Source organism: Nyctibius grandis, chromosome 4, assembly GCF_013368605.1.
Source record: "Nyctibius grandis isolate bNycGra1 chromosome 4, bNycGra1.pri, whole genome shotgun sequence".
In the NCBI taxonomy this organism is placed as follows: domain Eukaryota; kingdom Metazoa; phylum Chordata; class Aves; order Nyctibiiformes; family Nyctibiidae; genus Nyctibius; species Nyctibius grandis.
Window position 1 is genome coordinate 20994241 of NC_090661.1, and position 14596 is coordinate 21008836.

The window sequence follows — 14596 nt, forward strand, 5'->3', positions numbered from 1 at the left end:
TGCTTTTCCTGTCAGCTGAAAATCAGATAGATGATAAAGACAAATGAAAAGATGTGGCATTTCTTCATATTAAACAAGTTTTTGAGATGTGCTAATTGTTGTCTTCTTCTAGCCATGGCTTTCAAGATAGCCAGATACAACTTAGGTTTAGCCTTTCTTGCACTTTAATGACTGTGGTCAGCTGTTCCTGCTTAAATTATGTTTTTATGATTATCGAGAGGTTGTTGTGGTAGAAATAAAATCTGAGGATAGAAATCATTGCAGGTGAAATCTTTGCAGTGGTGTTTTAAATTGGACTTCACACTAAAGCTTTTTAATTAAAGCAAGTATCAGTGGTTTCTGTCTGTATCTGCGTAGGTGCTAAACTAAGCTGTCATTCTGATTCTCATTTGTATTTGTTATTTTTTTCTAAAACATATTGCTGTGACAAGTTAAAACAGCTGAAAATATTACCATTGATGTTAATTTTAGAGAAAAGACATAGGTTCCTAATACCATGGCATTTCCAAAAAAAGATAAATAGTCATGAATGATGATCACAAATACTCACTCTGCTTGTAGTAAATATTTCCTACATCTGAAAAATTTCTGAAAACTTCCCAACCTAAACTCTTCCATTAGCACTGAATAGTCTGACAGGAAGAAGCTGAAAATGTATCATCTGATTTGAGTGTGTATTGGAGTAAAGCACATTGGAGAATGTTGTCTTCTCTTTTCCGGTCACCCAGGTTTCCTTCCTTCTGCCTCTGATGATATTCAGTTTAAGCAGTGATTTTTTTTCAATAAAAATAATTATTTTTTGCTGTTGTTCATGTACTTGCATTTGAATTTCTTTGGATGGAAATTAAAACTTTGGATGTCTCTAGCTTGTTTTTCTCAGGCAATATATGATGCTTTTTTTTCAAATGCCTGAGTTTGTTTAATTGGAAAATTTCTTAGTTAACGATTTGGGTGAAAAGTTTGGGTCAGCTGTTCTGGAGATTCCTTTCTCAGCAGAGTGTGAGAGCAGGTTGAGAGGAGTTTAGTGCTGCAGTGAGACAATAGGTGGTCTGGGGGTGAGGTGTTTTCTTTACAAAATATGTTGTTCCTTGTAATCCTGAAGTTTTTACATAAAACACTGTTCCCAAAGTGACAACCAGTAGCGTTGCACAGATTTGCCAAGCTGTGGATTTGTTTTCTGGTTTGCATTGGTAGATAAAATTGTGGTTTACTTAACCTTGTTTCTCCTTTGTCTCACTGCAGGCATCTCTTGTGGAAAGTCCATGATTAGCTCCATGAGTCTCATGGGAGGAAGCAGTGGTGCCCCCTTATATGACAGAAACCATGTTACTGGAGCCTCTTCAAGTAGCTCTTCCAGCACTAAAGCCACTTTCTACCCACAGGTACGTCTTGAAAATATACCTGTGAGTTAGATATCTCCCACTTCTGAAGAAAAGGGTGAAAATTTGTGCTACTAAATAGAATGTTATAACGGTTGTTCTTGGTGTTACTGTTTATGATATACAGGCCCGTCTGACACCCACTGAACTTTACAAAAGGGCTTCGTTGTAGTCTGTCAGGATTACACAGTGCTATATGGTGTCTAAAATAAGGGTTGTTTTCCTGGGCACTGCTGTTCTTCTGTCTGGACTCCCTTGGAGATGCCACCTCCTTTGTTCTTTGTAAACTCTGATGTCATGACATTTTCGCACTGCATAATGCTGCAGGCACACATGGAATAAAAAAGACAAATGAGACAACGACAGGACTGGAATGCAAACGCATAAGAAATAAGCTTGGCTTGCTGTTTAGATAAGTGTCGATTGTTGATTCCAAGAAAAACCAAGTGGGTGCACTGGGAGAAAACACTGGTACAAGCAGTGGTTACTTTGCTAGGGTTTTTTTCAGCTGTTATTTAGCTCCATTTCTGACGTTTAAGTGTTGGAAGTGACAGAATTTTAGTCCCCATATCAGAGTTTCATGAATTCCAAAGATGTTGGAGTATGAATGGAAATGATTCTCTAAGAATACTTAGGAGAGACATATAAAGGGTTACTGTTTGCCAGATATGACAGTTTTTTTCCTTAGTGCTTCTGAGCATACATACATTCACTCTTCTGTTCACACAAGCTTGCAGAGTCAATCTGCTAGCTATTGAGGTGATTTTTCAGGTAGCAGTTAACCAGGAGCCCACATACTGTGTGAGTATATATGCATTTGTGTTTACAATGTAAAACTGTTACGCTGTGTATGGGCGTTTTGATTGGTAGTGTTTTGACCACTGGCAAATGTGCTCTCTCTCACCTTTAAGATGGACAAAGATGGAAAAGAGAGGCTTGTGAGCTTATCTATTGATAAGGTAAAATTGGTTACTTATTTCTCGCGTTACCTTCTCAATGAAGCCATCAAGAAGCTAGTCACAGCTAGCAGATGTTTGGAACTCAGCAGCCCTCCTAATTTAGCTTGTCTCATGCTTCACCAGTGTCTCTGTAACATGCTGAACAATTTCATGCTAGTACCTGATTGATGTGTCAGTGCCACACTAGAAAGGATGAACAGAAAAAACTTAGCTGAATTTATATAAAAAACCCCTTACTTAAATAAATTTTTGAAAGAGGAAAGAAGCCACAAGAGCTGATCTGCCTGTGCATTCTATGGGATCTGTGTTGGCCAAAAGATCAACTCTTCTGTTGGACTTCTGGCCTAAGCTAATCTGACTGTTACTAGGAATTCTTCTTCCACACTTTCCACTCCAGGCTATGTCAGCCGGGGCCTGCAGGGATGGTATCAGCCTTTCCTTCAGGAAAGGCATGCTGGATTCTTGGAAGGAAGCTGTTGCAAGGGCTTTGTTACATTAAAGTTACTGCTTAATCCAAATATTTTGGTCAGTTCTACCTGATAGCTAATTACTCAGCTTTAGGTTAATAATAAAAAGGAGAGTTCTGAGCATCTAGTTGTCTTGGCTTTTTTGGTTTGTTTTGTTTAACACATCTTAGTGGTACTGAGAGATGGTCCAGTGAATAGAGACTAGGAAGGAATTGATGTCAGTGGAGTTATGCCAGTTTATATGCCTGAGAACCTGGCCACAGGCGTCCTGGCTGACGCTCTGTTTGCTGTATTTATTCTCAATATGAAGTGGTGTTGATGCAACTCAGGGTGCAAGTAGGAGAGAATCCAGAAGTAGCATGCAGTGCTTCTCCAAGGAAGAACATTTCTTTGAAGATACTCTTAGGGCAATTACTCATCATTCCCCGCAGCTGGCAGTGGGTGGTGGTTAAGCTTATCTCCCCTCACATGAACCTGGATGCAGGGCTTGTCAGTATTAGTAACGACGAGCTCAAACTCAATGGCCAGGATCATTTGGCTAGATGCTGCACAGTGAAGACTAAAGCAATGATCTCCTCTCCAGTTGATTATACAGTATTATGATGAGAGAAGAGCGGAGGGCAGAGGAAGGACGCTATCGTGGTCACTGTGGCAGGGCCTTGGCTTGGCAGAAAGCCAGGACAGGCTGTGTACAAAATAAATCAGTAGCAAGGCCTTACCATCAACAGCAATGCTGTAATTTTCCACACTGGAAGGGATGAAGCACTCTCCTTGTTTTTAGGCCAGTGTGCTGCTGGCCGTGTCAAGGGTTCTGCTTCCTGCTAGGGGAAGAATCCTAAAGGATTCTGAAGCATAATAAATTGTTCTCCTAGTGTGAGGGTTACCAGCAACTGTGTATATGCATGCACAGGCCAGGGCAGGCTATAACTGTTTTTTAGCTGTTAGGCTGTTCGCATTGTGAACTGTGCCAAAATGATGTCCGCAGAATAGCGGTAAAAAGGAAGTATTCAGGGAAGGATGGAGTTGTGCTAGTTAGAGTAAAGAGACTTGGCCTCCTGACCCTGATGTTTACTGGGGGTATGTTTGGGGGCTGGGAGTGGAACAGACTTTATTTCCCATTAGCATGTGCTGAGGATGATATCAGTCCTTATGTTCAAGGAAGTGCACTGAGATTCAGCAAAACTGGTTCTAGTTTCCCAGCTTTACCCCAGCCTTCCAGCGTCACAACAGATGTGGCAAGGAACAAAATTCGCTGTACTGTGAGAACTTTGAAGGCCTGCAGTGTATCTAAGCCCAGAGTAAAGTCTCATAACGAACTTCCGTGATCTTTAAAAATGCATTAACCCACCCAAGCAGCAATGAGAGGAAACTAAATAAGGATGAGTGACAGGATGAAGGTATAAATAATATTTTCAAAATAAGTGTAGAGTTGTGTAATTAACCCAAACTTTTGCACTGCTTTTTCCTATTCTTCCTAGATCTTGAACCCACCTCCTTCCCCAGCTACCGATCGCTCCCTGTATAATGCAGAGATGTTTTATTCCTCAAACATTCCTTCAACCACACGATCTTACAGGTACAGCTCAGATAAAAAGGTTTGATAAATCTTCTATTGATCTGTCCTTTTAGTTTTGGATCTTAAGCAAAATGTTTTTGTTCAAACTTCACCTTGTTTAAAAAAACCTTTCCCTCTCTTAATAAATGACCGTTCAAATGGAGGTTATGCCAGTTTTGATGTTAAACATTGGCTTTGTATCAATTATTTTGACACAACAGGGCTTAGCGCCTTTCAATACAGTGTTGCTGAGTAGTAATGATATATATATAGGTTATATTGCTATGTATCAGTCACTTAGCATCCTGTATAGAGAAGGTTGGTGTTTTCTGTTCAGTTCCTCAAGCTTATCTTAAAACTCTTTGATGAGTCAACCTGTTTGTTAGTGACTGGGCTAAATGGTCATGGTGGTCTCCTCTGGCTGGTCAGGGACTGGAAGTATGCACTGCTGGCTGGGGGTAGTTGTGCCATTCAAATTTAAGACAGTTAAGTACTTCTTGTTGGATTCCTATCAAAACCTGAATTAAGGCTCACATAGTATTAATGAGCAGGCATCTTGACTAAGGACAAAGAGCTGTTCATTTTCAGTCTCTTTCTTTTTCTTTCTTTTTTTCCCCAGGTTGCAACTAATGCATGTGCTTTTTTTTTTATTTTTTATTTTTTTTGCAGGCCATACCTTATACGAGGGATAGCTCCACCCACAACCCCATGCAGCACAGATGTTTGTGACAGTGACTATACTACTAGCCGATGGAAGGCCAACAAATACTATATAGATTTAAATTCAGACTCAGACCCTTATCCCCCTCCACCCACACCTCGCAGTCAGTACATGTCAGCAGAAGAAAGCTGCCCTCCATCTCCTGCCACGGAACGAAGCTATTTTCACCTCTATCCCCCTCCACCTTCTCCTTGTACAGACTCCTCATGACCTCAACAGAAGGAACTTTTCCTGTAAATATTTTAAAATATGAACAGATTTAAAATATATATTTTATGATTTAAAAATAAATCGGGGTGGGAATTAAAAAAAAAGAAATGTGAATAAAAATGTGTGGGAGGGATGGGGCTGTGAAAAATTGTACAGAGGAAGAATATTTATAAAATTGATTTTTTTAATTTAATTTCCATTCTTTTGTGCCATATTTGCCTTTTTGAAGTCATGAAAATGACTCAGTCTCCAAAGGATTTGGGGAGGGAATGTTGAGCCTTTTTGCATTTTTAAGTCACCTTTTTACATGCGAAGTGTATGTAATTCTTTTTATTAATGTGAGACAACTAACAAAGGAGTCTAAAGAAAGATGTAAGTTTATTTGCAGAGAAGAAAAAGTCGTTTAAATAAAATTGTCGGTATCTCATCCCTTCACTACCACTGGAAGAAAACATGCAAAGATCACAACCCTCAGATGCTCCTGTTTGCAAGTGAGCTGAATGCTTCCCAGCAGAACTTGAATGCTGAGACCTGGATTTCAACCTCCCTCTCCATTTGCTTAGCATTGAAACTGGAAGAACACTTCTTTTGGCCAAACTTTTTCAACTTAACTAGGCCCACAGGCATCATGCCCTACCTCATATCAGTGCCACTCTGCGCATGGCCAAATCTGGAACTGATTCAAGCTAAAAAAGATAACCAGCTCTAAAAAACTTGGTTTAGCTCAAATGAGTTCCCCGCTTGACTGTGTGAATGGTAACAGAAGCAGTTGTATTGACCTGTGGGTGAGAGCAAGGGACAAGTTTAAAGTGGTATTTAAGCTAAGAGAAATGCCTGACAAACTGCAAATTTGGTCAGACTCACCACTTTAATTGTGGTGAAACTAAGCTCCTTCATCCTTCCTTGTGAGGCTTTGATGACTGTCTGGGAAGAGGCTGTAATACCTGCTTCTCAAAATACAATGCTGGTTCTCTTTTTCCCAAAAGTCCAGTGATTCACTGTGCCAGGTCTCTGAGGTGTTCGCCTGTCTTGACTTGATCAGAGAATTGCTTCATTTCTAATGTTAGTTTTCCAAAGTGGAATGATATGGTCACTTGTATTAATTTAAATGAGGAAAGTTGTTTTTTAATTGCTGTTTGTAGAAAATGGCATCTGCCTAGCTCGAAACAAAACCATCTGACATTCAAACAGTTTAGTCATATCTCTTAAAAATTTGCTGCAAAATTAGTTTAGGTTTAGAAATAGACAGAAAAAGCATGAGGGAGGACAGAGAGGAGACAAGAACTTTCTAATTGTGTTGAAATAAAAAAGATAAACTGTCATACAAACTGCTGTAACCTAAGGACATCATGATCAGCCAAGTGCTCATGTTCCTAACTCCTACCAAAAAAAAACCTTTGGGAATGGGGGGCTAGGATCAGTCCCTTTCGAAATACAGAAGATAAATTTTTGCTTTGATTGATCTCTTGCTGTAACAAAAGGGATTGGGTATTGTATGGCACTTTATAAATTCAGCTCTGATGATTATAATGTGAGCGCCTACTTGGGACATCTGAGGGAAGTTCTGAATATGCAGACTTGCACCTGTTTCTGCAGCTGCTGAATAACAGATGTGTTGGGCCTTTAACAGCCTTAATATTGTTGGCAACAGTGAAAACTTTTTTCTTGTTTGAACTTAAATTGTACTTGGTTTTGGGTCTTTTTAACAAGTTATTTGAGAGCACATCAGAGGAACCCTACAACTCCAGGACAAAGGTCTTTGTCATGGTGGTGGAGGGGCTGGGACCGCAGTGTTCTGATCCAGTTTGTGTTTTCAGATTTATTAGTCCAGATCTGTTCTTCCTGTCTATATTGATCAAGGATAGGATTTGTGCTGTCACTGATGAGTTACTAAAACTCTTGAAGTAGCTTTTACTACCTTCATGTCTAAATTTTCACTTGAGAGACTGAGCACAAACAAGATGCCCACCATTGTTGTGGAGAAAAATACAGAATTGGAGAATACAGCACTGGAGTTTAAGAATGGGTTCTTTCCCCATCCCATATCAACGTTAGTAATTCTGTAGTATGCCAAGAGGGACAAGGTCATAGTTTGTTGGCAGGTCTCTGAACAAGTGTTAATGATTTGGTGAAACAAAGCAATACTCATGTGATCATGTTTCAGTGAACTAAATTAGGAATTCACAGGATATTTTATGTACCACATTGATCATTTAAGGGGGTACTTGTTCTGCATTACAGCAGTTCGTAGTCTGATTTCATATAATGTGTAATTTTGTGCATGATAAATACCATTTATAATGAATTCATTAGTTTAGTTGTTTCATGTTACGGCTCTAGCTTAGAGACATACTACATTAATTTTCATGTATTCCTGTGATGACACTGGATGCAAAATTACATTGATTTCTTTTTTCATTAAACCACTGATCTTTTTAAAGAGCCACAACTGTAGCAATCCTAACCACTTCATCTGAAGACTTGTATCCTATTACAAAGTTTGGAGTTGAGTCCCAGAAAATTAGCATTCTTGCTGAGAGCTAAAGTGTCTAAGAGTCAAATTCTTTTGGAGCCTAGGTATTCAGAAGGAAGGAAGCACTTGCTGAATGGGGTGAATTAAGCATGTACATTTTTATTTCAGCTGGACATTCATAGCCTCTTGCTGCTGATGTTTGCTGAGAAATTGCCTCCTCTGAGGCGCTTGAAGTTTGGTCATCAGGATCTAAGCCCCACACTGCTCCATAATACTGACTTTAAAAGCCTCTTCTAAAAAGAATTTGTATACAAATTTAGCATCTTAACGTTTAAATACTAAATATTATTTTTGATTGCTGTAGACTATATACTTTAAAAGGATTACTGCACTCCTGGTGCTAGAAAAAAACAGAAAGAAAATTTGAGTGACAGGAGCTACTTCTCTTCAGAAATATCCTCAGTGAGCTTTTAGTGGTTTCCATCCTGTGAACTTGCAGGCTAAAACGTAGAAAATAGGTACTATTTTCTTCTGGATCAGGATGAGAGAAAGAGTTGGAAGGAATTAGTGAACGCATATGACAAGTTGTGGCAGTTCAGGGCTGAACAGGAAATAAGTGGGGGAAAGTTGTATTTTGGTGAGGTTTAGGCATAGTTTTAATAGTGCAAAAGTTTTCTATGAGAAAGCTGACTGAAATATTACAAGGGTTCTCCCCTAAGAACCTGCAGGGGGATGCATGTGATTGGACTACCTGTGTGAGCTTGTGAGTACTTGAATCAGTGTTTTCAACCACTATTTTCCAAGCCCATTATGACTGCATATTAGGACTTCAAAGAGCTCAGGTTGTAATATAGAACTGTGTCTGGAAAGCAGCTAGTAATAGGCAAATTATATGGTTGATTCTGTGTTACCTTTAAAGGACAGATGTCCTAGCAGAGAGCAGCTTACCTGCCTTCTAGTACAGTCAGGAAAGCAGCTACTTGGGTCGTCTTCTCTTTTGTAGAATTTGTCCTATCTGCAGGACAGATGTAGCAGCAGTGTGAAGCTAAATGAAGGTAAATGGACAAGTCATGGTCTTCGACAGTGAAGTATTCTTTAATTTCAAGCAAAAGTTCTGTGTAAATTATAGCTTGACTTTACTTCAGCTAGACTGGTCAACAGCCACTGCACTCTGAAATTTGCAATGGAGGTAATTAATTTGTTCATTATTGCTGTATGATTTTGAGGAAACTTGTTAGCACTATCCCAGCGGTCGAACTGGTTCAGTTTTCGTCTGTCTGGACAGATCACTAAAGAGCACTTAGGCTAACATTAAGCTAAATCTGTATGTATGACAAATAATGTTTTGTTTAGGATAGTGTCATAGTACAAAATGCCCCATGTCTAAAAATGAGACTGTGCTATTATCAGCATGTTCTAAAGAGGAAGGTGGAAATGAGTGGAAGCAAGTTTCATCTTTTGGAATAATGGGTTTGATTTTCGGTAATAAACCTTGATCTCTCTGGTTTGCAAAGGGTGCAAGCACTTCCTTAAAAGTTCTGATTCTTTTCAAAGTAACAGCAAAATGGTCTCTTCCCTCAACACGTTCTACACACTCAGGGTGGGCCTTCTGGAAATCTCCAGGCCCATTTATCCTAGATCTGTTTTCCATCTGATATCTAGAAGGTCATATATGCTAGATCTAGGATTCATCATGTTCTTTATGCCAACTGATGCCTTTTGGATTTTCAGGCTTTTGAAATTCTGGAGCTCTGGGCATAGCAGTGAAAAAGGATTTGGAAGCAGGAGCACTCAGCAAGGTCTGGTCACACTGGGCTGATGTGCCAGTCACAAGGATGTTCCTCCATTGCCTGCAGGGTCAGATCCCTTTGCTAGGTAGAGCTCCTGTGCTACCCTTCATCAGAGCCTCTGGAGCACGTTGTACCACTTCATGAGTGTGGTCAGTCAGACTTCATAGAAGTTGTGTGTCCTGCTTGCTTCAAGCATTTTTGGAAGCGGATCTTTTCTGATGTCAGTCATTTTGTTGGGATATATGTTGAGTCAGTCCAAATGAGTAGCTGTGCTTACAATTGTACTACAAGTGATACCCATTAATGTCAAGAAATGAAAACAGAAAGCAAGCATGTTCCTAATAATTAATAACATGCAAAAGTGCCTGGCATGGAGCCCTGAATTAGAAGTAACATTTGCTGTTACAGTGCTGAAGGACATTTTATAAACATCCATGTTTGGATAGAGTCTTAGACAAGCCACAGTCAAAGGTGATAGTAGTTTACAGATCAGTTATTCAGTTGTTTCTATGTTTTTATTATGACTCCATTATGAATTATGAGTGCAATCCTCATCATAAATTTGGCTTGTCTCTAGAGATTCAGGGAAGGCTGAATCGTAGATTCTGAGAGGTATCTGCTGGTTCTGCTGCTGTTTCCTTAGGTATTGCAACACTTTCTGTTCATCATTAAATGTAAAAACCCCTTTCTTCAGCTATTGTAAGTTTAGCTAAACAGCTTAAGGTATTTACCACATGTTAAAAGAAATATTAATATACATAGATATTTTAAATCCTGTCATGTCTTTTAGCTCTCCTTACTGAGAACACTTATTGTAGTTTTTGTAAAGGATATTTTTCTTTAATTTGTTTATTTTGAGGTTGGCCAACTATGCTGTGGGCCTTTTCACATAAGATCATACTCCCTGGAGGGAAAAAAGGAAAAATTTGGTTTAAATCAATGTTAAGCCTGCTGATAGGAATGGTGGAAACCAGTCTGATATGAATGGCTTCTGCATTCCACAACAAAATCCTTCAAAATGCCATGTCCTGACATACTGACAGTGCTCCCAGCCACCTGTGACAGCAAGCTGCCACATCCTGGCTGTTCCCAGGATGAATCATGGCCCTTGTTGCAGCCCACCTCTGGAGTCAGGGGCTGGGTTCTCTCCAGCCAACACAGAATCCTGGTGGATGAAGGACCACAAGGGCAATTCCTAAATGGGTCATTTTATATTGACAAAATATGTGCAGAGAATGTGCTTAGAAGGACTTACCAGAGGAGAAAAGCAAGTTTGACAGCTACAGTAAGTGACTGGCATTCATGTCTTTGTAAAGCAAGTACTCCCACTGATGCACCTTTCTCTAAATAAGAATGACGCTACTCCTGTGACAGCATTCACAAGGTAGCTGTGTTTGACAAAGGGAGCGATACTCCAGTTTGATTTGTACAGAGATCCTGCACTGTGTAAATAAGTACGAAAGTATTTTGGTTGCAACTACAAACACTAGTTTTAAATGGAATTCATCAGCCTACGGAGATAAAACAAAAGCTGTTTAAAACAGGAGGACTGCTTCGCTGTTGTATGTGAAGTTTGGAGGGCATCATAAACAAAACTCTAACCCAGACTGCTTTCTTACTTACCTAATTGTATCACAATTGCTGCTATTGTAAAAGTACATGACTATACAAAGAGTAACAAGAATTTTTATTATAAAACCCCCACACAATATTTTTTATATTTATATTAAAATGTGTATTCTGCAAACAGCCTAATAATTGCAGCTTTATATATGTATCATTTTGTAGCATTTGTTACTACAAAAGACAACAAAGCCCAATACTTCAGTGCCTTGCATATTTTAAACAGTTCAGCATATTAACTGGGGAAAAAAGTAAAGCCTTAAATCACAAGTGCCCCCAGAATCATATGTAGATGGTACTCCACTGGTTTTAACAAAGCTTTGTATCATTGTTAGGGTTCTCTTCAGTTAAAATACATACATCCACAAGTTGTGGAACTGAAAGCTGACAACTTCTGAATTTTTTAGAGCATGCATGTCTTGAATTTGTAATATATTGGAATTTCTCTCAAATGCATTGTTTCAAGTGAACTTTGATTTATATATTCTTATCTATTTCAACAGAAATCTTGATACCTGTCAAAAATACATAACATTCAAAAAAAAGCCAGTAAGTGATGCTTATGTATTTGGGGATTAAATTGATGCTGTTTTCAGATTGTCACTACATTACTTTTCATTAGAGCCATAAAATCTATGTTGTGTTACAGAAAGCCTTTACCAATTATTTTTCCAAGCATGGCCTTCTAGCATACAAAGGAACTTGGTAATACTGTCTTAAGAAAAACTTCTTTGAAGTTTTCATCACTTCAGACCATGATTTGTTAACAGTTTTCTGGTCATGAAACTGCAGTGTTTCTTTATGTTAACAAAACCAAAGTCTTGTTTGAAGTAACTGGTATTTTATATAAATATCTGTACAGATAACAGACTCTGCATTTGTACTATAGATTATGTGGATTTTGTTTTATAATAAATACTTTTTAAAGATTTGATTAGCAGCCCTTTTTATGAGCGAAGCCGTTTCATCACCTACAGTAGAGACAACCAGCCAGTATCACAATTGTTTTAGATACTATTTAAGATAAGGGTAGTGTTGCTGTCTCCTTGTTTTTAATTTTAAAATGTACAGTAACAGCAAGCGCAAGGAGGTGGAGAGGTTGATTGGAAAACTGATTGCCTTTAGAATTACAACTGTTAGCGAGCTGTAGAACTTACCACAAGTTTGTCAGCATCATGACCTTATCAAAAATGTTGCACTTCATAGGAATAATCTCTGTGTTTTGACTAGACCAGATCAGATCTGTATTTCGTCTTTTAATTGTATGGTATCTTTTAAATTGACACTGTAGGATATCAAAGTAAATCTTTTAACTAATGACTTCTTTTTTTATGGTGAACATACTTGAAAACCAGTTCCATTGAGTCTAATTTGGTCTTGATTTCTGCGGTCAATATTGGTGGTCTTAGATTTGTGAAATTTACCATCTTAACCTAAAAGTCAAAATAATCTTTAATCGAGATATCCTTTTTCCTGCATGCTGATTAGATGAGACTCAGAATGAAGGAAGTAATTTCCAAGCAGTCATCAGCAGTCCTGGTGATGTCCCAATTCCATTTTTTTGGATTTTTCCAGGGTAGAAAAAGATATAGCATACAAACTCAGAGACATGCTTCTGTTTCCTACAAAGTTCTTTCAGGTTTTGTATTGTACTGCACCAGAAAGTGTTGAAAACTTTTTCCTCTTAGCCACGTTACCCTTGCTAATAATGCTTAATAGAAACAAACCATGGACCAGCCATGTGATGACTGCCTAATCCTAGTGATATATTCCATTGCTATGATTAAGATACATTTGTAGTTTGAGGGAAAAAATTGAAGGATCTGGACTTCCAGTGCTGTGCACAGCCTGGAACAGTCCGTCCATCATTCTGTTCTGTTAGAAAAGTTGGACCAAATTACCCAGAAGAACAGAAAGCTTTTTAGGATTTTGTATGGCATGAAGCAGAGCGGCCCCACTCTTCTTCCCAGAACTCCTGGCTATAGCTGGGCTTTCTCATCTGAGAAGATGCACAAGGTCTTAATCTCTTGGAGTGGACCCTGACTGATACAGTGGCTGGTTGCAGGGAGGTGTTTGATACATGTATCCCACACAAGGAATAGAGATTTCTGCATGGCATACCTATCATTCCTGCTCCTCCAATGCCTTAATCCCAAATGTTTCAGAGTCTGTCTTGAAACTGAAGAAGACTTTTCTTTTTGCTCCTGAAAAGCTTGCTCAGCTGTCTGACTGGATCTTTGTAGTCTTATACTCCCACAGCTTACAGATTCCTTAATGCATTAATTGGGAAATACAGCTCTGTTATATCATTTGTTCCAATGGAATCTGAATGTGTTCCCAGGACCAAATCTGTGCTCACAGGGAAGGATGCCTAATTCTAAATCCATTGGTCCTGGTCTTTTATGAAATTGCCCCAGCTGTTATTGTCCATGGCAGGGTGGATCAAGGTATTCGGCTGATTCATTGCAGCATCACTGTGGATTCAAGCAGATAACAAATTGCATCTGGATACGCTAGGAAGTGGCTAAAGTGGTCAAAATGCATTCTGCCAGAGCATGGGTGACCCAGAGCTGTGCTGAGGAAAAGCCTGATCCAAACTATGCACTTATCTGGATCTCCTTCCATGCTTCATGCTGGCCCCAAAGCAACTAGGAGTGAAATGCTGCTAAACAGAGCAGTGTTGAAGCTATCTATGTTATAAAGCCTAAAAAAAGGTAATCAAGTGTGAGGTAACTGTGGCCACATGCTGCCAAAAAGCTGACGTAGAGTTATGGGGAGAAGAAAGTTCTTCATGCAAAACTAATGCTTTTTAGCACAGGTATTGCCCAGGTATGTTTGCCTTTCACCCACCTATACTCTGAGGGGTTTTACACAGGTTGTCCTGTAACTGAGAGGCCAGGGAATAGGGGTGCAGCCTTTTAGGCAGTGCACACTGCTGTGGAGAGCAGGGTGGTGAGAAGGCAATCAAGCATGCACGCTCTATGGCTTCCACAAGAGCGACTGACCACAGCAGGCTGCCCTCACCCCTGCTAACAGCACAAAGCACTACGTACCACAACCTTTCTCCACAGAGTCCACATGGTTGCTGGAATCTGCTCAGAAAGCACAGATAGGTAGATGGTTGGTGTGCACAGGAGCCAATGCTGTTGTGGTTTTAGGCAGTACGCAAGGGCCCCTGCCTATAATTAAGATTGGAGTCAAAGCGTTTGGGAAGTGAAGGCTTGATGAGCCAGGCTAATTGCTGGACTCTGAAATGAGATGAGGATAGTAATGCAAGGAGTATTGCCAGATCAGCTGGCTAAGATCATAGCTACAGTGAAGATTAGGACAAGTGATTTACTTAGGTCTGCCCAGTTTTTTGAGGGATTTTGATGGATTCTACATGGAACACAAGAATTGGAAGAGGGATGGCAGGGGCA

General features: G+C 39.4%; 1 protein-coding gene across 1 annotated transcript in view; it reads left to right on the forward strand.

Annotated features, from left to right (window-relative positions):
• Positions 1–12068, forward strand: part of LRP5 (LDL receptor related protein 5) — a 181308-nt gene extending 169240 nt beyond the window's left edge. The window contains 3 exon segments of the mRNA XM_068398233.1: positions 1243–1382; positions 4284–4381; positions 5030–12068. Of these exon segments, the coding sequence (XP_068254334.1) occupies positions 1243–1382; positions 4284–4381; positions 5030–5291 (500 nt within the window). The 3' untranslated portion in view covers positions 5292–12068.
• The last annotated feature ends 2528 nt before the right edge of the window (positions 12069–14596 follow it).